At 43.6% G+C, this 25204-nt stretch overlaps 1 protein-coding gene across 1 annotated transcript in view; it reads right to left on the bottom strand.

Annotated features, from left to right (window-relative positions):
• Positions 1 to 23625, bottom strand: part of LOC126249415 (translation initiation factor IF-2-like) — a 134563-nt gene extending 110938 nt beyond the window's left edge. The window contains exon 1 of the mRNA XM_049951069.1: positions 23581 to 23625. Coding sequence (XP_049807026.1) covers positions 23581 to 23625 — 45 coding nt within the window. The remainder of the gene's footprint in view (positions 1 to 23580) is intronic.
• Positions 23626 to 25204: the final 1579 nt, after the last annotated feature.

Below are 25204 nucleotides of genomic sequence, written 5' to 3'. Positions count from 1 at the left end.
AGTAAAGAGGATATAAAATGTAGACTGGAAATGGCAAGAAAAGTGTTTCTGAAAAAGAAAAATTTGCTAACATCGATTATAGATTTAAGCGTCAGGAAGTCTTTTATAAATGTATTTGTATGGAGTGTAGCCATGTATTGATGTGAAACATGGACGACAAATAGTTTGGACAAGAAGAGAATAGAAGCTTTCGAAATGTGGTGCTGCAGAAGAACGCTAAAGATTGGATGGGTCGATCACGCAACTAATGAGGAGCTACTGAACAGAATTGTCGAGAAGAGGAATTGTGGCACAACTTGATTAGAAGAAGGGATCGGTTGGTAGGACATATTCTGAGGCATCAAGGGATCACCAATTTAGTATTGGAGGGCAGCGTGGAGGGTAAAAATCGTAGAGGGAGACCAAGAGATGAATACACTAAGCAGATTCAGAAGGATGTAGGGCGCAGTAGTTACTTACAGATTTAGAAGCTTGCATAGGCTGGAGTAGCATGGAGATCTGCAGTCTCTTGACTGAAGACCACAACAACAACAACAACAACAACAACAACCCCACAACAATCCGAATCTGCTGAGCGCTGTTGGCGAGCAGGATGCACTCAGCCCATGTGATGACAATTGAGGAGCTACGTGACTGAGAAGTAGAGGCTCTGGTCACGAGAATAGACAACGGCCGGGAGAGCGGTGTGCTGACCATGTGCCCCTGCGTACCAGCATCCAGTGACACCTAGCATCTGAGGATGACACGGCGGTCGGTCGGTACCGCTGGACCTTCCGAGGCCTGTTCGGGTGGAGTTTAGTTTCAGTTTCGTTTACCTCCACAACAAGGTGCTGGTTTAGAAATTCCTTGTAAAAATTATTCTCCATCAACAATATATTTAATTCAGCTTATTACATTTAAATCTGTAAGACACTTATTCGATAATCACGAGTAACAGATCGTTTATAAAGGTAGTCGGCTTGAATCGTTATTACCACTACATGCGATTTCCAACAGTAGCTTCGACTACACGGAAATTTACTGAATACTATAATGAAAGCGATAACAAGGAGCGAGTTATACCTGGAGGTTTTGAATAAAATACCGCAAGCAAATGCTATTTCAACTAGCGCGGAGTCACGCAAATACATCCTGTCTAGTAAATGTCGTGTGACTAGGGCCTCCCGTCGGGTAGACCGTTCGCCGGGTGCAAGTCTTTCGATATGACGCCACTTCGGCGACTTTCATGTCGATGGGGATGAAATGATGACGATTAGAACAACACAACACCCAGTCCCTGAGCTGAGAAAAATCTCCGACCAAGCCGGGAATCAAACCCGGGCCCTTAGGATTGACATTCTGTCACGCTGACCATTTATTTTTTTATCCTGTGTAGTGAAATTTGTTTAAACCGAATCCGTGTTACATTTAATGTATTAACACAATCGCAGTGCTGAAAAGGAAGATTACAATTTAACGTTTCATCACGACACGAAGTATAGCTAAATTGAAGAACAGGATCGTGATTGGATTGAAGGAACTATCTCAGCATTCGTCTGATGTAGAGTTGCACTCTACCAAAACTACAGCACATGAATGACGTAGTAAATGGTAGGATTACAGGCAGTATTGATAGAGGAAAGAAAAATAAGAGGAGCTGGGACCCGAAGACTTCTCTTAGTTTGTTTTGCACATAAATAGAGCCGCACACTATTCAGTGATAGCCCATTGTGTATTTTATATCCTTACAGGATATAGATTGTATTTTATAAGTAATAAAATTATTTGAGGGCGTAACTTATGTGCTTTTATGCAACCACAGAAATTACTTCCTATGCAAGCAAATTTTAGATGCACAAACGTAAAACTATCCATATAATTATTGTCGGTACTTTGTACTCAACAGAATGTTCTTCATCATGATCAAAGGCAAGAGTTTCCTGTTAATACTGATAAATGCGAAAGTTGTTTAAGAATAACAGAAACAAGTTTTATATAATCTCGACAAAATATTGAAGTGATGTTTGACATATTTTTGTATTGCGATTTCTTTCGATTATCTTTTTTTGAGGAACTTCCATTTCTAGTGTAAGATAATAAATCTGTATTTTTTTTTTAGTTTTTACTACAACATCTCTCGGTTTCACGTTACAGATCAACAATTTTCGAATGAAACCAGAATTAAACATTGACAATTTAAATTTTTCTATAAATAGAATTTATTTTTAACTAACGGCCAGAAGAATAGCTATGTAGAACAAAAATTATTCGTAGGTTATGCGGCCCTTTATACACCCTCACTCAGTTTCTAGACGGTTTCCTGCTTCCGGTTTCTAGCGGAATCCAGTAAGACACTGAGCGTATACGTAAAAAATGTGATCGTTACGAGGTAAAGCCGGACAGGTGTGCAATACAGCGAATTTGGCGGTAACGCGGGTGCGATCTTCACTCACCATGGCTACTAGGAAAACTACCCTAGTCTACACATACTTATGATAGTCCACGGTAGCCCCCGATAGTTTTACAACTAGTCTTAAGTGGTTTAGAGAAAACAACGAAACTACAATCAGTATCGACCGTCGGGGATCTGAATTTCGCTCATTCTGAGTAAGAGTCCAGTGCCGTAATGAGTGTCCATCCTTTCTCGGGTACGACGGTTCAAATCCCCGTCCGACCGCCCACGTCTACATTATCCGTGGTTTCCCTAAGTCGTTTAAGGTAAATGCGGGAATGATCCCTGTGAAAAGGACACAGTAGATTTCCTTCTCCACCCTTTTCGCCATCCGAGCTTTTATTTTGACTATAGTCACCTCGCTGTAGACGGGACGGTAAAACCTAATCTCCTTCCGTCTTCCAGTGTGTCACATCGTTCGATTGCTTTACTGAACTATGACAACTAGTAACACTGAAACCCAGAGACGGGGAAGAGACAACAGGAATGCATGTATGAATGCATGGTTTCGCGGCGATATTAATTAATAAAATTTTCTGGGGCTTCTAGCCGCCTCAGGTGGCTAAAGTCCCACGAGCTTTCGACCGAGCTCTCCCCGGTCATTGTCAAGTGGTAAGACTGACTGTCAGTCTTACCACTTTACAATGACCGGGGAGAGCTCGGTCGAAAGCTCGTGGGATTTTAATCACCTGACGCGGCTGGAAGCCCGAGAAAATTTTATTAACAGGAATGCATTCTAATGATACAATTGGAGAAAGACATATAGCCTCATTTCTCCATAGGCAGCTTCCAAAGGTCCTTACTAAGCTATTAACATTCGTGACATGTTACAGTGCCACGTAGAAATCATTTTCGAAGCTTCAGGTCGTAATTTCCAGCTATTATTGTAATTGACGAAATGTCCTCAACCAAATTTCCTGTGCCCAGGCATTTGTCTATACGAAAAGGCTGAAGCTTCAAGATTTTATTTCGTAGCAATCTTATTTTCCTCCCCCATTGGTGATACACTATCTGATCAAATGTATCCGGACACTCCTATGTCATGCAGAATTGACCACTAGATCTCACGAGAGGCAGACCTGGCAGTACAAAAGTCAATGCCAAGCGACGCTTGAGGCAGTGTAAATGTTAAATGCGGAAGTATATGAAGGCATTTTACAGTATCGTGTAATGCGCACCGTTTAGGAACAGTTCGGAAATGATGACTGTATCAGCATGACAATGCATGAAATGGAGTGGCCTGCCCCGAGTGTCTGGATATTTTTGATCACATAGTGTATATCGCCGCCCTACCGTATTCTGAAGACCTTTATGTCATCATGTGGGCGATCAAGACATAGTCAGAGGGAGACCACTGAACCTTATTTCTTAAAGCGAATAACAGAGATCAGTTTTGTCACGATTTTTTTTTTTTTTCAATGCGTGTTAGGAGGGAAGTGATAATACACCGGATGTAGACGTCTCCGGTATTATCTCCTTCGTTCAGAGTTAGTATCACGAGTGACAAAGTGATTCTGCTGCCCCTATAAGGAAGAGTTAGCGGCCACTTCCAAGAGAGTGAAAAATAACTTACAAAGAAGTCGTAGGAGTTAGCGGGCGACCCGGCCGTGGTGACCAACAGCTCGCAGAAGCGAGGCGCGCGTCAAGCAGCCGCGCCCAATGCCACGCAATCGATATCCCTTGGCAACCAACAGCCCTAACAAATCTCCGGGATAAAATGCGTTCCACGTTACACGCGTCCCGACTCCACTATCTGCAGCCAATTTTCTGGCCGCTGTTTCAATCAACTGTGAGAGACATACGTTTACGCGCATCTAGAAGACTAAACTGAGACAAATGTTGTCGCGCTGCAATGGATCCCCCAGGATCGAGTAAAATGGAAAACATGAATTCCGTACAAACACACACACACACACACACACACACACACACACACACACTAGCGCGGCACCAATATTTAAGTATAATTGAAGTAAATTAAAGCTACAAGAACATCGATCAAAATATTTCTAGTGATAAGTATCTCTTCTGCGTGTTTCTGCTTCGATGCGACTAATTTATTGTTTGTGTAAGATTAGTTTTCTTGTCTGCAGAAATACTGATTCCCTGGCTTACTTGCAACTTTCATTTCCAGCGCTTATTCGCCTCTACATGTTGCTGCCTTATTGTGAAAGGTAAACTCAGTACAACAAATTTCGTAAATATGATTCCGTTTTCTGTTAGTGTGGGTTGTTCAACATAGATGATAATGAATACCTTCAGAGGATTGCAAAATGCGGAAGGGCTATAGTAAAATGTTGAAAATGTTCGCAACAATATTCAAGCTTCAGTAATGGTAATAAAACGATGAAGCTGGAGACAGTTGTTCACTTATGTAAACCTGGACATAATGGAAACAATTAAGCAGCTATCTAAACAAATTTATACGGGAAAGTGATTCAGACTAATACGCTCGAGAATTCCCCCCCCCCCACACCTCTTTTTCCTTCGCCTGTTTGTTTATTTGTTTGATAGTCTGTCTCTCCGCTGTTGCCTTAACGGCGTATCTTCTATAAACAGTCGTAAACTTTTCCGCAAGACTAGAATAAAACTTCTGTCCTCAGCTCTGTTGAGAAAGTATTCACAGTAAACATTACGCTTACCTAAGGATACAGCCACATTGCTAAGTGGGCTTCTAATCATAGTTTTTAAATCTTCCAAGACCAGTCAAGCCCCAGGACGTTCAAAAACATGTGAAGACAGCTCGACAGTTACGACTGAAAATTAGCTTCGCAATTTGCGAGCTATAACAAGCTTCGGGTGTCTATATTAACATCAGTAGAATGAAATGTCAGCAGGTTATCAACCCTACGTTCAACTTGTATACCATCGCGTGCCTCCTAGCTGTAGTTTCAACGTGACTAGCACTGATACTCGTTACGAAACCAGAGTTATTTAGACATTATTTTACCAGTAAGTGCGCGGGGAAGTAATAGCAGCCAGTAGTGAATTACGACAAATTGTTGTATTACACGGTTTGTTGCGATAGTTACTAAGGCTCCTGAAATTCCGAATATGTATCTGATACAACTACTGAGTGTTTTAGGGAAGAGAACAGCATGCACACAACAGGACAAACGGTCTGCAGTAACCGGTATAATGACGAGAGACCAACGCTGTCTGCGCAAATGCATTAATGATGCAGATTAATGATGCAGATACAATTCCGGATAAGTAATAAAATTTTGAAACATTTAGGTTATTCGCGGATCGAGATTTATTACGAGCGGAAAACATATTTACAGAAAGCGGGCATTGTGTCGTTAAGGGAGAACAGTGACATTGTTTTATAATTTTACGAAAAAAGCACACCCCGCATCTCGTGGTCGTGCGGTAGCGTTCTCGCTTCCAACACCCGGGTTCCCGGGTTCGATTCCCGGCGGGGTCAGGGATTTTCTCTGCCTCGTGATGGCTGGGTGTTGTGTGCTGTCCTTAGGTTAGTTAGGTTTTAGTAGTTCTAAGTTCTAGGGGACTTATGACCACAGCAGTTGAGTCCCATAGTGCTCAGAGCATTTTGAACCATTTGAAAAAAGCACAGCCTATATCGGGTATTTCTTATTGTGACGACCAATTTCTGCTAAATTGGGCGACCTTCAAATCTAAAGTACGGAAAAAATAGCAGCCGGGATCAGCTGCCGAACGTTTTGACGACGCGTCAGCTGATATGCGGTGACAGCTACCACCTTCTCCATATTTCAGATCTGAGGATGGCCTACTTCAGCCGAAACCGCTCATCACTAAACATACCTGATTTAGATTGCGCTTTCTTCATAAAAGTAAAACCAATTTGTTGCTGTAAAGTTTTGCAGCCGTCTCAAATATGGATCTCTTTATTAACTGAAACTACACATTACTGTAATCAAATCACATTATTTTATAATACTTTCCATCAGGCGGTTCGGAGTCCGCAGCTCGTGGTCTAGTGGCTAGCGTTGCTGCCTCTGGATCACGGGGTCCCGGGTTCGATTCCCGGCCGGCTTGGGTATTTTCTCTGCCCGGGAACTGGGTGTTTGTGTTGTCCTCTTCATATAAAGATAAAGGTGAACAACGCAGAAACTGGTCCGCCTCCACGTGGCAGGGACGGACTACATCGAGGGTGGCCGGAAGCTAACAAACTTGCGGCCACTCGCGATCGCTAAGAGACCAGAGAACCTTGTTGGGTATATCACAAAAGTATTTTTTGTGGTAAAAAAAGGAGCAGCCATATACCCACAGGCGGCTGGTCACCCACCTGGTTTAATGAGGAAAAAAAAAGTCCGCATCATATCATCATCATCATTCGTGACATTGGCTAGATTGGACTGTGTAAAGAAGATATTGGACTCTATAAAAATTGGGAATTTGTACGGGCGCTGATGACCGCGCAGTTGAGTGCCCCACAAACCAAACATCATCATCAACGCGGTTCGGAGGATTGTATCTCCATCATCAGGTGGATTTATGTTCTGTTAATAAGGCACGCATTTATTACATGCACAATTTTTGAGAAACTTGTGGTGCTGTCCTTCTGCTTTTCCTGTTATATTTACATCAGATGCACTATCTGATCAAAAGTATCAGGACCCCCCTATGAAATGCGGAACTGCCCACTAAATGTCGCGAGAGGAGGACCTTACATTATGAAAGGAGGCGGAGAGCACTTTGTTGTCAGCATAGAAACAGCAACATCAGAGTGGATCGGTCACGTGAGCTCAGTGAGACTTTGAACGTGGAGTAATCATTGGACGACACCTGAGTAACAAATCCATCAAGGATATTTCAGCCCTTCTAAAGCCGTCAAAGTCGACCGTTGGTTGCGCACTGTAGAGGAACGGTTCGGGGTCGATAATTGTATTAGCTTGAGAATGCACCCTGTCATATAGCAGTTCTGTGAAGCAATTTTTTGTGGACAAAAATATTCCTGAGCACACACACTTTAATGTCCGTCAAGAGGAGTCCGGATACTTTGGGTCAGATAGTGTACATTTTTAGTAAACTGAACTTGGAAAAGCAGCCTGTGACCACTGAAAGATAGTGCCATGTATTACCCAAAAGCCGTACATACAATACATCCACATCTTATTAACTGACGTTTAAGTCCACACGATGATGGATGTACAATCCTCTGAAACCCGTGCTGAGAAGAACATCAAATGTAAGTGGTTACAGTAACTTGTAATTTCAATTGATATCCGTACCGCTCACACTCAATCCTAGCCTAAATTGTTCGATTTTAAGTCTCGTGACCGTGCCGCTTTCACTGCGACTGCATTGGTCTCTGATTGCTGCAAACAAGTCCTCCAGGAACTGTTGTCATAAATACAACAGCGACTATATGTGAGAAACATCTGCAACCGAACTCTGCCATACAGTAAAGGTTGCAGCTCTGAAGTAGAGAATTTTAAGTTCGAATTTACGATGTTTCATGCAGTTTCCTTGTCAACACTCCTGTGAAGTGAAAACGTGAAGGAACAACCACGGCTAAACCAAGACCAGGTAGATCTCACGTACTGACGGACAGAGACTGTCGGGCATTGGTCCGCAGCTCGCGGTCGTGCGGTAGCGTTCTCGCTTCCCGCGCCCGGGTTCCCGGGTTCGATTCCCGGCGGGGTCAGGGATTTTCTCTGCCTCGTGATGACTGGGTGTTGTGTGCTGTCCTTAGGTTAGTTAGGTTTAAGTAGTTCTAAGTTCTAGGGGACTGATGACCATAGACGTTAAGTCCCATAGTGCTCAGAGCCATTTGAACCATTTTTTTTTGTCGGACATTGTGATAAGGGCGGTTGTATTTTTTTTAAAAAAACCGCATGAGATCAGCGGAAAAGATCACTCGTGAGTTCCTGAGTGCTACGGGCAGTCCAGTTAGCACAATGATTGTGTGTAGGGAGTTAAAAACAATGGGATATAATGGCCGAGCAGCTTCTCAAAAGCCACACATTCCTGTAGTCAAGCGATGCTTGAGGTAGTGTGGAGCGTGACGCCATTGGACAGTGAATGATTGAAACGAGTGATTTGGAGTGGTGAATGACGGTATACGCTGTGGCAATCCGAAAAAGAAACAGTTTGTGATTGACGAATGCCTGGAGAATGTCAGCTGCCATCGTGTGTAGTGCGGGGTTGAGTTGTTTTGGAGGAGGAGACCGGACAGCGAGGTCATCGGTCTCATCGGATTAGGAAAGGACGGGGAAGGAAGTCGGCCGTGCCCTTTCGGAGGAACCATCCCGGCATTTGCCTGGAGCGATTTAGGGAAATCACGGAAAACCTAAATCAGGATGGCCGGATACGGGATTGAACCGTGGTCCTCCCGAATGCGAGTCCTGTGTGCTAGCCACTGCATCACCTCCCTCGGTCGTGTGTAGTGCCAACAGTGAAATACGGAAGTGACGGTGTTACGGTATGGGGGTGTTCTTTGTGATTAGAGTCTGAGTCGTTCATTGCGCTTAAGAAAGCACAAAATGCTGAAGTATAGGTTTACATTTTTCAGCATTGCGCGTTGCGCACTGTAGAGGAATGGTTCGGAGTCGATAATTGTATTAGCTTGAGAATGCACCCTGTCATAAAGCAGTTCTGTGAAGCAATTTTTTGTGGACAAAAATATTCCTGAGCACACACACTTTAATGTCCGTCAAGAGGAGTCCGGATACTTTGGGTCAGATAGTGTACATTTTTAGTAAACTGAACTTGGAAAAGCAGCCTGTGACCACTGAAAGATAGTGCCATGTATTACCCAAAAGCCGTACATATAATACATCCACATCTTATTAACTGACGTTTAAGTCCACACGATGATGGATGTACAATCCTCTGAAACCCGTGCTGGGAAGAACATCAAATGTAAGTGGTTACAGTAACTTGTAATTTCAATTGATGTCCGTACCGCTCACACTCAATCCTAGCCTAAATTGTTCGATTTTAAGTCTCGTGACCGTGCCGCTTTCACTGCGACTGCATTGGTCTCTGATTGCTGCAAACAAGTCCTCCAGGAACTGTTGTCATAAATACAACAGCGACTATATGTGAGAAACATCTGCAACCGAACTCTGCCATACAGTAAAGGTTGCAGCTCTGAAGTAGAGAATTTTAAGTTCGAATTTACGATGTTTCATGCAGTTTCCTTGTCAACACTCCTGAAGAGTTACTATTACTTGGTCCAATAAGCTTGCTGACACCTCATTGCTTTTCGCTTATGCGAATATTGTAAGCACGCTGAGGCACAGAAAGTGAAGCCGCGCCCGCTTAAGGTAAAGGCGTCGGAACGGCGAACAAGGAAACGGGTACCCACTACACGCAGTTCGCGACTGTACGCCAAGGCCACGCAGCTGTCTCTTCTGTTCGGAAATGTCTTCGCCCGTCGTCTTCTCCTTCCTGTCAACGGCTAGTTAGTTCGAAGGCAGCGACAAAGTTGTGCCTCTCGCGGATTGAGGCTGAAGCCTGACTCTCTCATGTATCTCACGTTGCAAGCGCTGCTTTTTCCTACGTTTTCCACGGTGGACGGACACAAAGACGAATGTTACTGCCTTTTCCGCAGTTTTTATTGGCTGTCTGGTTCAGGATTCTACATCAGTCGCGTTACGTTTCTTCAAGCACCGCTGACTAGTTTCATACAGCGGTTTTCAATACGTCTATTAGGGAGCAGACTTGGTATTATTCGAATATGCCTCCCTCTCTCTCTCTCTCTCCTCCGCCGTTATCGATAACACATACACAGTACTAGAATATACAAGGATTCTGCCGGCCGGTGTGGCCGTGCGGTTAAAGGCGCTTCAGTCTAGAACCGCGTGACCGCTACGGTCGCAGGTTCGAATCCTGCCTCGGGCATGGATGTGTGTGATGTCCTTAGGTTAGTTAGGTTTAATTAGTTCTAAGTTCTAGGCGACTGATGACCTCAGAAGTTAAGTCGCATAGTGCTCAGAGCCATTTGCACCATTTTTACAAGGATTCATTAGGCATTAGCACTAAACAAAAAAATGGTTCAAATGGCTCTGAGCACTATGGGACTTAACATCTGTGGTCATCAGTCCCCTAGAACTTAGAACTACTTAAACCTAACTAACCTAAGGACATCACACACATCCATGCCCGAGGCAGGATTCGAACCTGCGAACGTAGCACCAAACAGTTACAGTCAAGACCCACCACTAATACATCTAGAAGAAAGATGTGAATAACTGACATTATTACTTTCGTTAAAAGAAAACAGGTTGTGCTTCAGTATCAGCAAAAAAAGAACGGATTTAAGTACGACTGACGTGCTGTAATGTGGGGTTTGTTAACACAGTGCTCTGTTCTTCGTCAATTGCTTTTATTGAAACACAAAAATTACTTATCGTTACGCGTGGCAGATGATTTTCAAAAATATTGCGAACAACAGAATGTCGCTTAAATACAACAAAAAAAAGTGGTGCATACTCACCGACACGCGGAAACTTGTTTGCTTCACTCCAATTTCATTCTATATTACGTCGCACTCTCTGGCCACTCTGTGCATCCGTGCATCCTTGACAGGCACTCTTCAGTCAGAAAAGAGATACAAAAAGGATGTGTGGTGCAGAATTTTGTACGGAGACTGTCGCTATACTCCTCTGACACAGACCACGTGAAACATCGGCTTCCGTGGGGCAGGTGCTCCCTCGGAAACGTCTACCGAGCCTACAGCACGATCTATCTACATTCAGAAAGCTTTAGTTCTGCAACGAGAGTGAATATAGTACCAGTCGCGTAACTATCGATGACTGAAACCTTAGTTTCTGTGGGTGCTTTCGTACGAGCATTAACTCTGTGCTCGACATAAGCTCATTATATCTTCTCAGACTCTATTAACCAAGCTCAGTAATCAAAGATAAGTTTCTTTTCTTTTATTTCATTGTTAACTGTCTTTATAATACAGTGTAATGATATGTAAGTAAACTATATTACGTATCATACTGTGTTTTAAGCTGATCGATCTTCACGCGCTGTAATTTTTTCTATTATTTTTCCAGCAAGCGTGATAATTTTGCTGCAAATTTCGTTTCGATATACATTCACAAAGTACTGCAAACCTGGCTCACTTACGTGAAGTCTCTACATTTGCACAGTAAATCGGCGGAAAATTCGACAATCCTCTAGTGACTGCATTGTACATACGCTTTCCGGGAGACTAAAAATCAGCTTTAGTTAATTTCGCCAGAGGGCATCGGCTTGCTTTGTTGTCAACGCAGAGCACGGGAAAGGGATTCGTTTTACGCATGTACTTTTAGCCGCGTTAGACCCATTCCGCACGCTCTCTCTCTCTCTCTCTCTCTCTCTCTCTCTCTCTCTCTCTCTCACACACACACACACCGTGTAACAGAAGGGGAACTGTTAATTGTTTACCTCACAAATAACACAGACGTTCAGGTCTGTGCATATACTGAATAAGTCTGAACTGGGGCTGGGTAGTAATATAACAGTATGAATTTTTGTACGTTAACGAACAATATTTCTACTGTATAGAACTATTTGCTTCTGATGGTGGCCTTTATATTCTGATAACAGATTTAGCGCCCATACCAGCATAGAAAAAGAGAATGAATTTTATAAAATCCCGCACAAGGAGAACGTTTTGAGCTAAAATATGCGTATCAGTCCACATAAAAAGTAGTTAACTTTACATTCCTAAGTATCAGAAAACATGAATCTTCTATTTGTATATTTCCTAACGTTCCCCTGTAACACAGTCACGATCAAGTGCTATCAACGAATATTCATTTTTATTGCGGGGATGACAGATTCTGCGTTGCGTCACCCACCGAATACACTATCGCAGCCAGGTGAAAGGGTTGTTATTCAACAATACATCTGTAAGCATACAACTGCGATATCTCTCCTCAATGTGCAGTACAGTCTGATCTCCTATTGCTTAATAGGTGCTTTGCGAAAAACTCGATGGTAGAGTTGCCAGACTAACAAGCGATATCTCTGTTGACAAATGGGTTCTCCAATAAATCACTAACATGTTGTCTGGTCCCTTTAGTCCCACAAACCAACCAACCAACCAACCACTAACATGTTGAAAACACGTACCTATAATTACAGTGATTACAACACCACATACCCGTAATGACTGAGAGAGCAGATGGAATCTTATAAATATGAAATGTGTATCAATTACACATCGCACTGTTTACAACTTATGAAACAAAGTAACTGAGGTTGAATAGAAAGACATCCAAATTTCTTCAGTTCCGTCTTCACAGTTTTCTTTTCCTTCTGCTTAGCGAAATCCCCAAACAAATACAGGTAGGCTGTCTTATTCAAATTTTGTAAGTCATAATGGCGGATCAATAACACAAAATTCGAAAGGCAGGATACTCTTGTACATTTCCACGCGTTCCATTACTTGTTCCGTTACTTTCAAATTACCTTTAACTTTTACGAAATTTACGCTGGCAACCGCTTTAAGTCGAGCAAAATGGCAGCTGAGGCATCAGAAGTAGTCTCCGAGGAATAGCGCGCTCGCTCTCTCTCTCTCTCCCTCTTAGCATGTGTGTGTGTGTGTGTGTGTGTGTGTGTGTGTGTGTGTGTGTGTGTGTGTGTGTGTGGAAAACTGACGCTTACGAATATTTTTAAACTATTTGTTTGCAAAACGTAGACCGTTGCAGGGATAGATCAATGGGAATCTACAAAATTGGGAACTACACTACTGGCCATTAAAATTGCTACACCACGAAGGTGACATGCTACAGACGCGAAATTTAACCGACAGGAAGAAGATGCTGTGATATGCAAACGATTACCTTCTCAGAGCATTCACACAAGGTTGGAGCCGGTGGCGACACCTACAACGTGCTGACATGAGGAAAGTTTCCAACCGATTTCTCATACACAAACAGCAGTTGACCGGCGTTGCCTGGTGAAACGTTGTTGTGATGCCTCGTGTAAGGAGGAGAAATGCGTACTATCACGTTTCCGACTTTGATAAAGGTCGGATTGTAGCCTATCGCGCTTGCGGTTTATCGTATCTCGACATTGCTGCTCGCGTTGGTCGAGATCCAATGACTGTTAGTAGAATATGGAATCAGTAGGGTTCAGGAGGGTAATAGGGAACGCCGTGCTGGATACCAACGGCCTCGTATCACTAGCAGTCGAGATGACAGGCATGTTATCCGAATGGCTGTAACGGATCGATCAGCCACGTCTCGATCCCCGAGTCAACACATGGGGACATTTGCAAGACAACAACCATCTGCACGAACAGTTCGACAACGTTTGCAGCAGCATGGACTATCAGCTCTGAGACCATGTCTGCGGTTACCCTTGACGCTGCATCACAGACAGGAGCGCCTGCGATGGTGTACTCAACGACGAACCTGGGTGCACGAATGGCAAAACGTCATTTTTTCGGATGAATCCAGGTTCTGTTTACAGCATCATGATTGTTGCATACGTGTTTGGCGACATCGAGGTGAACGCACATTGGAAGCGTGTATTCGTCATCGCCATACTGGCGTATCACGCGGCGTGATGGTATGGGGTGCCATTGGTTACACGTCTCGGTCACCTCTTGTTCGCATTGACGACATTTTGAACAGTGGACGTTACATTTCAGACGTGTTACGAGCCGTGGCTCTACACTTCATTCAATCCCTGCGAAACCCTACATTTCAGCAGGATAATGCACGACCGCATGTTGCAGGTCCTGTACGGGCCTTTCTTGATACAGAAAATGTTCGACTGCTGCCCTGGCCAGCACATTCTCCAGATCTCTCACCAATCGAAAACGTCTGGTCAATGGTGGCCGAGCAACTGGCTCGTCACAATACGCCACTCACTCTTGATGAATTGTGGTATCGTGTTGAAGCTGCATGGGCAGTTGTACCTGTACACGCCATCCAAGCTCTGTTTGACTCAATGCCCAGGCGTATCAAGGCCGTTATACGGCCAGAGGTCGTTGTTCTGGGTACTGATTTCTCAGGATCTATGCACCCAAATTGCGTGAAAATCACATGTCAGTTCTAGTATAATATATTTGTCCAACGAATACCCGTTTATCATCTGCATTTCTTCTTGGTGTAGCTATTTTAATGGCGAGTAGTGAACTTGATTGTCTACGTGAGACGGAAGAGCGCTACGCTGAGAAGAGCTGAGCGCGGAGAACTGGTAGAGGGCCGCGCGCGAGCTCGCAGCAATTTATCCGAGTGAAGAGGCCGCATTGTACGCGGCGGGCTTGATAAAGCGACACCGCCCAGCTCCTACTCCCCGGCCGTTTCCTTCGCAAGACAGTGGGTGGTCAGCAGCAAGACGGCTGTGGATCCTCTCAAATCTCATCACTTACGACCGATGTCGTCTCGCTGTATAACGTTCACATATATAGTCCCACTCAACGCTTTCCGGTTCTCTAATTCTTTTCTAAAATAAATTTCTGTTTCGTTAAGATAGTCCTTTATTCATTTGTCTCGCGCCTGGTTTCTCATCCTCGGCGAAGTAAACGACCCTACTTCGTGGGGCAACAATTCCATCTAGAAAAAGTAATGGATGTTATTAGAGGATGACTGAGGGGAAGAAGGAAGGTAGATTAGAGTTTAACGTCCCGTCGACGACAAAGCCATTAGCGACGAAGCACACGGTAAAGCCGTCGGCACACGGGACGACTTAGTAACGTCGACGTGGCGCTCGACGAGTTTTGTGAAGTCGCTTCTTGCTGTTCGACATGAAACACAAAATAAGTTTGCGATATTTCAGCAAAAGACGCCATATACTGAGGTGACAAAACTCATGGGATAGCGATATGCACATATACAGATGGCGGTAGTATCGCGTACACAAGGTACAAAGGGGCAGAGCAATGGCAGAGCTGTCATTTGTACTCAGGTGATTCATGTGAGCCGGCCGGGGTGGCCGAGCGGTTCTAGGCGCTACAGTCTGTAACCGCGTGACCACTACGGTCGCAGGTTCGAATCCTGCTTTGGGCATGGATGTGTGTGATGTCCTTAGGTTAGTTAGGTTTAAGTAGTTCTAAGTTCTAGGGGACTGATGACCTCAGAAGTTAAGTCCCATAGTGCTCAGAGCCATTTTTTTTATTCATGTGAAAAGATTTCCGACGTGATTATGGCCGCAAGAAGGGAATTATGACTTTGAACACGGAATATTAGTTGGTGCTAGACACATGGGACAGTCCATTTCGGAAATCGTTACGGAACTCAATATTCCAGGATCCACAGAGTCAAGAGTGTGCCGAGAATACCAAATTTCAGGCATTACGCAGTGGCCGTCGGCCTTCACATAACGACCGAGAGCAGTGGCGTTTGCGTAGTGTTGTCAGTGCTAACAGACAAGCAACACTTTGTGAAATAGCGGCAGAAATCAATGTGCGACGTACGACGAACGTATATGTTAGCACAGTGCGGTGAAATTTGGCATTAATGGGATATGGCAACAGACGACCAATGCTACAGCACGACATCGTCTGCAGCGCCTCTCCAGGGCTCGTGACCATATCGGTTGGATCCTAGACTGGACAACCGTGGCCTGGTAGGACGATTCTCGATTTCAGTTGGTAAGATCTGATGATATGATTCGAGTGTGGCCTAGACCCAACTTGTCAGCAAGGCACTGTCCGAGCTGGTAGTGGTTCCATAATAGTGTGGTCTGTGTTTGCATGGAATAGGCTGGGTCCTCCGGTCCAATTGAACTGGAGTTTTTATGGACGACAATTCACAATGTCTCTGAGGCACAACTGTTCGTGACTGGTTTGAAGAACATTCTGGATATTCGAGCAAATGATTTGGCCACCTAAATCGCCCAACACGAATTCCATCGAACATCTATGGGACATACTCCAGAGGTCAGTCCGTGCGCAAAATCCTGCACCGGCAACACTTTCGCTATTATGGACGGCTATAGAGACAGCATGGCTCAATATTTCTGCAGGGGACTTCCAACGACTTGTTGAGTCCATGCCACTACGCCGGGCAAAGGGATGTCCGATACGTTATTAGGAGGTGTCTCATGACTTTTGTCACCTCAGTATTCTACACGCGCAAACTGATACTCGGCCCCTTTCCGTTAGCAACCTGCCGCTCTGACGGTCCGCGCTACCCTATTAGCACAGGTGAAAACAATATTAAACAGAAATAACCAAAATACGCAAATATGATAGGAAGGCTCTGTTTACCTTAATAAGCTACTTTTCCTCGGACCCAAGTGGTGGCGCAGACTGCACCCTGCAACATCTTTCTGACACCAATGTAGAAAACAATGTGTTCGATGCTCAAGTGTTTTTTTTTTCTCTCAATTTGAAAGTTGATTCCAAACTTCTGTGTGTTGATACTAATCATCTTTTATATTGCGAGAAAAACACGAGCTAAACACCGTGTTTTCCACGTTGGTGAAAAATACGTGTTGGCACTAAACATTTCACACAAAGTCCTGCAGTCTACATACGGGATATGAGTAATTAAACTAAAATAGAACATCATGTCTAGGCTTCGGTCAACAGCATGTACGAATTTTACAAAATGCATAACACTGTGGTGTCTGAGATAATGTTATTTATTCTGCTACCCGTTTCGTCTTAAACCATCATCAACGGCAGAAAAATTATTGCAGATTTATCACATGCCATACATGCTTTGACATAAGTTACTACAGAGAACCACAACTGCCAATAAAAATGAAAAATTGTAGCAAGATTACAATACGATGATCCATTGACAAAAGAACAACATAATGTGAGTGAAATCCCGCGCGGCAAAGAAACAGCATGTGATATATAGTAGTACAAGTATTGTATTGACAATGTCAATGGACCATCGTACTGTAATCTTTCTACAATTTTTCATTTTTATTGGCAGTTATGGTTTTCAGTAGTAACGTATGTCAAAGCATGTATGACATGTGATAAATAATCTGTGATAATTTTTCTGCCGTTGATGATGGTTTAATACCGAAACCGGTAGCAGAATAAATAACATTATCACGGACAGCACAGTGTTATGCATTTTGTAAAATAAACTGAAACAAGCTTAAATTTAAGTTATTTGTGTATTTTGGTTGATTCTGAGGCCCCATACGGTGCCGAAACACTAAAACTAGTGAGGAAAGGTGGCACAAGAAAATTATGAAATCAGAAAGAAGACTGGTGAGAAGCATGGAAACAGAATACATCAGACCACTTCGTAACAATGAAATCTATTAACATGCAGAGAACGTAACAACACAATGCACAAAAGAAGAATGTCGTTCTTCGGACATGTGGCTAGAATGGATGATGACAGATTGACGAAGGAGATCTTGAGGAAAATTATCGAGCTGAAAGGACAAATAGCATTGTTTACGCAAACACTAAAATGTCCTTAAGGAATCAAACACCAACATGATGGACACACATAACAGGAAATTATGTAGGAACAAAATTCGGAAAGTGACACTCAGGGATAAACAAGAAAGAAATAAAACAGGCTCATAACATCGAACAGTTCCAGAAGCAGAGACCAGAATATATGAAACAAATTTGGGCGAAGAGGAAGTAGAACGCATGCGGCAAGAACTGAAACATTGATTTAGCGTGCTCCGCAAAAGAGCTATTCGAATAAATATATAAATAAATAAAATTATTTCGATCAGCGCAGAAATTCTATTAATGGTATGCACCTCTCTCACAAAACAGTTTCTGCAAACATCCACCTAACAATGCGCAGCACGATATCAGGAACATGGCAGAGGAATAAGGGAGTTCTTACTTTTACCTCAGTCATCCTCTATTTACAGTAAAACGTTTAGAGTGGCATTCTTGATCAACATCTCCTCGGTGTCCAGAGCCTTCGATTAGATGTACAACGACAGAGAAGAGAACACTACATGGCTTGGGTAGGTAGACCATCCAGCATTCGCCGACAGCATGGTTGGTTGGTTGATCCGGGGAAAGGAACCAAACAGCGAAGTCATAGGTCCCATTGGATTAGGAAAGGATGGGGATGGTAGTCGGCCGTGTCCTTTCAAAGAAACTATCCCGGGATTTGCCTGAAGCGGTTTAGGGAAATCAGCGAAAACCTAAATGAGGATGGCACGACACTGGTTTTGAACCATCGTCTTCCCGAATACGAGTCCAGTGTGCTAAACACTGCGCCACCTCGCTCGGTTAAGTGGCTGACTGAGCGGTGATTCTAACCCCTCTCCTGCAGAATAGCAACTCAATGCGTTAAACCACATTCATAGGCTCCGTCTAGGAAATAATTCGAGTTACTTCTGCCACCTAGCATAGGGTATAGCGGGTATATGTTCAGATGTGTGTGAAATCTTATGGGTCTTAACTGCTAAGGTCATCAATCCCTAAGCTTACACACTGCTTAACTTGAATTACCCTAAGGACAAACACACACACCCACGCCCGAGGGAGGACTCGAACCTCCGCCGGGATCAGCTTATTTTCCCCTGGGTAGCAGGTAATGTGTTGAAGCGTGGAGTCGTGAAAGCAAAACCGTTAGTCTATACTGACAGGGGTAGTCCACTTACCAGTGCAGTTACGACCATGCATGACGTGTTTGTGGGCGGGTTCTTCGGCGCAGGCAAAAAACAACTAACACACCGATGTGTGTAGACATTAAGGTATCACATATAAAGATATCTGCACTTATACCGTTACGCCCTATATATTGGGCTACCAACGTGCCAGCCTTTAGCACAAAACCGTCGTCAGCACACCTATACACAGGAGCGGATGTAATGTTGAAAGGTACGCCGCTGTGAGACGAGTTTTTGTGAGCTGTCTGCTAACGCTGTGGAGTGACGGGGCATAGGTCGCTGGAGATAAGCAGAGGCTGTGCATCGCACCGAACAACCGTAGCGGCCCACCAAATGTCTGAAGTGCGTCCGCTTCTTCCTTCTGGTTGAAGACATACAATGTGGCAGCACTATGTGGCGTGCGTGTATACCGGGAATCGCCAAAGTCACATGGAGATGGGATAATTGAGTGACATTTGATGTCAACACTGCAATGTTGTCCAAGCTACAAGACCGTTCTGTATCAAATATGTAACCACAGGACGAGAAAACTGGGCCAGTACGAAGAAAATCAAAGTTCCAAGCTATATATGACGAGGTAACTTAACAAACTAGCAGCGGAACTATTACACCGATGTCATGTCAACGTTAGGAGTAGTGTCGAAAGTACGTGTATAATTTTACGAACTAAAGGTAGGCTATCCAGCACTTACACTTACCTACAGCCTTACTGTCCCTTGTCAGTACATAATTCGTGATCTGGAGCGTATTTCGCCGTAGCTTTTTGGCTTCCGCAGTAATCGTAGCTACTGCAGTAATTAAGTATCGGACGGTTCAATCAAAAAATTAGTTCAGCCTAGTTCGATGTCTCATCGACAGTGAATCCGCAGATAAAGATTTCGTGGAAACTTTGGGTCAGAATGGATAAAGTTGACGGAGGCAACCATCTGACCAACTGATTTTGCGACAGTCACTGCATCTCCTGCAGTTGGTACAGCGAACAGGATAACAGCCAGGTGGATAATGGGAGCATAGCTATTTTAAATAAGAGTTTAGAGTCTATGTAATTCTACGATTCTGCCTATTAAGATGGAACAGGGACAAACAAGAGTGCTAGCAGCAACAGCTTTCAAGGTACACACAGAACCACAGTCCTTGATGGTTTACGGCGTATCCTCTAGAGTTATCACCCGTGCACTCAGCAACGTACACGAGATACACAATAACGTTCTGCGCAATAACTTCATCTAAAGTTTACATCACACAGTGTAAGATTAGCGGCAAAAGTTTATTAGCCTCTAAAGCTCTCGATTTTGATCCAACGCCGTAAAGACTGGGGAAGGCGTCGGGGGCAGATTTCTCATGTAAAAATAATATGTTCGTAATAACAAAGATCCGGAATTATGAAACTGTCACGAAAGTATGTAACTGTAGCTACCGCTCACTACATTTCCCGTTTGATGTGTCTTACGAATAATTCACAACAACTCAAACAAAGAGTTCAACCTGCGTACATTCAGCCTAAATAAATGTTTTAGTTTACCGCCGCGATGAGTTCCGAACACAATCGAATACACCAAACAAAATTTTTACTGTCTCAGACACTTTCAAAACTCGTGCAAGAAGAGATACATCTTCAGTGCGAGCTGTTGGGTAACCGTCAGCCGACATATTCGTACAGAAAGCATTATCTATCATGAACCGACTGAAACACACAAACGTACGAAACAGGAGACGTAATTGACTGCCTCGTAATTTTCAAATGACGTATTTCCCCGACTAATTTTGATATACAGAGGGTTTCAGGATCTCATCGGCAAACTTACACAAAAGACATGCAACGCAGACAGAGAGAAGTATAAATACAGGACGAACGAAAATTCGCGTATTCGGACTCCAGTGCGCGATTCCATGCATAATAGCAGCACAAAAATGTCTAACAGAATTTCTGCCCTGTGCAAATTTTTAGTAGACAATAGACGTAAAACAAAGGCAATTTGGCAACCCTATAAGCAGATGTAGACAAGCGTCTTCATTCAATACAGTGCAGATGTGCCTCCAAGGAGTTTTGCGTTCGAGTACTCGCGTTCGATTCCAATTCTAGACATAATTTTTTTTCTATTTTTAATCTGCCCAATACTGCTGGAGTATACGATGTTTCTTAAACGATACATTTCGAATAACTACAGCTTCTAAACGTCGAAAATAAAAATGATTTGAGGGTAGTAATCAGTTAAAAATAAACTACCTGTCGTAAGATCGAAGTAACTACAAAATTTATCAATGTGGAGATGTTAAACATATATACTACATTCTGTAAGAGCGGTTAGTTGTAATATTTTAAATAAACTATCACTAAGTAGCAGCACGTCTTTCACAGAACATACATAGCCTTCAGAGCAGATGCTCAAAGCGACATCCGTGCATCTCCAAACATTTAGCGACTCGCTGGATCATCCTTCCCTGACGCCTTCACAGCACAGCTGCATCTACAGTTACAAGAGCAGCGCGCTAACAGTTCTTCAGTATTCATCGACGGAGTAGAATAAACCTGTTCCTTCGTATGTTTCTACAGGAAAAATCCGGGGTCAGGCGAAAGCGGAGGCCACAAAACACAACCTCCACGACAAATCCATTTTCTGGAAAAAGGTTCTGCTTAAATACTGTCGCACATTTCTTCCAAAGTGTGCAGGTGCACCATCGTGTTGGAACCACAACCACTACCGATGATGGAGCGGAATTTCTTCAACAGAAACTTGTCCGGCGACATGTAGGGACCCAAGATACTATCTTCCAATATTCCAGCCCGTACGTTGATGCTAAAGCGGTCCTGATACCTAGGTCGCGGGTGACGTGCAGGTTAACTTCACACCCGTAGTGGGCGTCCTACACAGTGAATCACGTGTGAAAGCAGCAGCTTCATCACACCACACTATAATGTTTATGAAGTCATTGTTGGCTCCCTGTTGTTGTTCGAACAATTTACAAAACTGCATACGCAGAAAGCTGTCTTCAGGATGCTGATGTTGCGTTAACGAATAATGATGGGAGTGCAGCCCTTCGTCATACAACACGCAACGACCATTTGTTGAGAGTCATGCAGTTACCTTGCTACCTCACGTGTACTTTGCTGAGGTTTTGGTATGTAATTCTAGAATGCCTTCTTCGTTAGCTGGAGTACACCTGTCCGTGGACGACATTTACTCAGTGATGGTAGAAGGAGAGAACGTGTCTCTCGAAAGCGAAGCTCCAGACAACAAACACATTTTTGACAGAATAACTTCGATCAGGATACTTAGCAGCATATTTGTGAGCAGCAACTCCAGCCCTGTTATCAGAAGTACCAAGGGTCAAAAGCATGACCACGTATTCAGATTTTTTGGAACACTTTAGAGGTGCTTTTGAAGGAACAGAATGATGATGAACAATATTAATTGTTCGCAAAAGGGATAAAGTAGCGTGATTCACTACTTTTTTTTTTTTGCATTATTCAATCGAACACTGCAAAACGTGAAAGGCATAAGATTGCAATCACGCTGTTCTCTAGCGGTAATACACGAGATTTTATCATGTATCCAACTATGCAGCGAATAATAACAACAATAACGATAATAATAATAATAACAATAATAATACCTGCCCGGATAGCCGAGCGCGTTAACGCGCCTCTTCCAAGATTCGGGGAGGTGAGCCTCGTTAACGACGAAGGCTTGTGAGTCGACCAGGTTGGATGTGGTCTTTGTGCGGTTTCCCACATCAATCTAGGTGAATACCGGGGTAGTACCCACGTCACGCCTCATACACACTAAGCAAACGTATGTTACTTGCCCTACTGATGAAGTCCTAAATAAATGTAATGGATATGAAAGTGGTAAACACGGTAGTGGATATTAATCGATAGAAGCAATGGCAGGAGGATATACTGTAAACTGGACGCGAATGTAATCGACGAAGTAGTACGAAGCAATACGCTTAGACGGTGTGGCTATGTGTTTTCCATCTTTGCAGGGAAACTACTTAGGATAAAAGAAACGCGGATAGACCAAGAAGGAGCAGCGCAGGGTGGAGGCAGTTTTTTTTAGTGGAATGATGAAAACGACTGTTCTCTCATGTCTGTGTTAGAATTAAATAATTTCACGAGTTTTTATACAATAAATGAAGTAATTGCTGTGTAACGATTAAGAATCCAGATACCGTCTGTGTAAAATTATGAAAAGAAAATCAAAAGAAAAAAATACACCTACACCCTGAATCGAAAACTCTCGAACCCGTGTATTCTACACATTGCATTAACTGAGCTGCACAGCGCTGTAGGAAGATATCTGGCGTATATATGTTCACAGTATTGTCAAATTGCTTTTCTTGGCCCAATTTCCTACCGAAAATATGCACTGTATGAAATTTTGATAGAGCTATATTTGTTCTGTTAACAGGCATGGAATCTCACTGTGACGTCCGAGTGCGCGAATTTTGGTTCAGCTAGTATATGGAACACAGTCTCTTAACTATCGATAGTAAGTTTGCGAACGAGAACCCCATAAAGTTTTTAGAAAGAATAACGAAAATTGTACAACATTACATTTTTGTTTGAAGCATGTTTGAATAAATTTACAAGAGAGATAAGATAGTTCCCTCTAAGCGTTCTATTTTATGTCGTGAAACGCCTCACTTACCTGTGCTACAAATTTTGGCGGCAGTTTTGGTTGTGTACACTGCATTATTGGGAGTCCCTCCTTATCTTCCAACAAGCCCGACCTGCTTGACCAGTACACTGTTTCCCAAGGTTGACACAGCTATTTTGCGTACAGTGGCTGCTGAGAGCAGACGCATCATTCTTGCGTCGCAGGGTAAACAAGACACCTGCCTGTGTTTCGCTCTTCTACAAAAGAAGACGACATACATGGAGATTATGTTCTTTAAATGTTTTCTACTGTCCAAACTGAAACAATATTTCCAGAATGAGATTTTCACTCTGCAGCGGAGTGTGCGCTGATATGAAACTTCCTGGCAGATTAAAACTGTGTGCCCGACCGAGACTCGAACTCGGGACCTTTGCCTTTCGCGGGCAAGTGCTCTACCATCTGAGCTACCGAAGCACGACTCACGCCCAGTACTCACAGCTTTACTTCTGCCAGTATCTCGTCTCCTACCTTCCAAACTTTACAGAAGCTCTCCTGCGAACCTTGCAGAACTAGCACTCCTGAAAGAAAGGATATAGCGGAGACATGGCTTAGCCACAGCCTGGGGGACGTTTCCGGAATGAGACGAGATACTGGCAGAAGTAAAGCTGTGAGTACCGGGCGTGAGTCGTGCTTCGGTAGCTCAGATGGTAGAGCACTTGCCCGCGAAAGGCAAAGGTCCCGAGTTCGAGTCTCGGTCGGGCACACAGTTTTAATCTGCCAGGAAGTTTCATATCAGCGCACACTCCGCTGCAGAGTGAAAATCTCATTCTGGAAACGTCCCCCAGGCTGTGGCTAAGCCATGTCTCCGCTATATCCTTTCTTTCAGGAGTGCTAGTTCTGCAAGGTTCGCAGGAGAGCTTCTGTAAAGTTTGGAAGGTAGGAGACGAGATACTGGCAGAAGTACAGCTGTGAGTACCGGGCGGGAGTCGTGCTTCGGTAGCTCAGATGGTAGAGCACTTGCCCGCGAAAGGCAAAGGTCCCGAGTTCGAGTCTCGGTCGTGAAACAATATTGCCACAAATTACAAAGTATTGCCATAAAACACTCCCAGTACAAATTCTGTTTTCTAAAGTTGTCACTGGTCGGAAACAAGCGAACACCGGCCGACTTCTACAAATTCCAGTCCCCTCGCAAACTGACAAGATTATGTGAGGGCATAACAGGTGTGAAATATGCTGGGACTTCGTCATGTTAAAACCAGAGTCTGCTGTCCACTGAAAACGGTGTTGTCTATGGCAGTTCAGCAAGTGTTGCGCACTGGAAACACTTGGTTATCTGTTCCAGTTAAATGTGCTGCCAGAAGCAGAGTCCCTGCAGGATACTTGCACACAATTCTAGCATAAATGTAAACAGAAAATCTTTGCTGGAGACACCTAACGGCAGATGTGACAACACTGCCGAAATATCTCGCACAGATGAGAAAGTTTCATCTGTTAATAACATGTATGTGTGGAAGACAGCATCATTACCATTTTAGGTAAGAAACCACTGCATAAATGCAAAATGAGGTACAAAATCTGAGGTCCTCGTGTCCCAACGGTTACGTGACGAGATTATATCAGGCTACACGCATTTTGATTTAACTTACTTTTTTAAACCTCTGTATCTCAAAATCCT

The sequence above is a fragment of the Schistocerca nitens genome, chromosome 3 (genome assembly GCF_023898315.1).
Source record: "Schistocerca nitens isolate TAMUIC-IGC-003100 chromosome 3, iqSchNite1.1, whole genome shotgun sequence".
In the NCBI taxonomy this organism is placed as follows: Eukaryota; Metazoa; Arthropoda; class Insecta; order Orthoptera; family Acrididae; genus Schistocerca; species Schistocerca nitens.
This window is presented reverse-complemented; position numbering and strand designations above follow the sequence as displayed.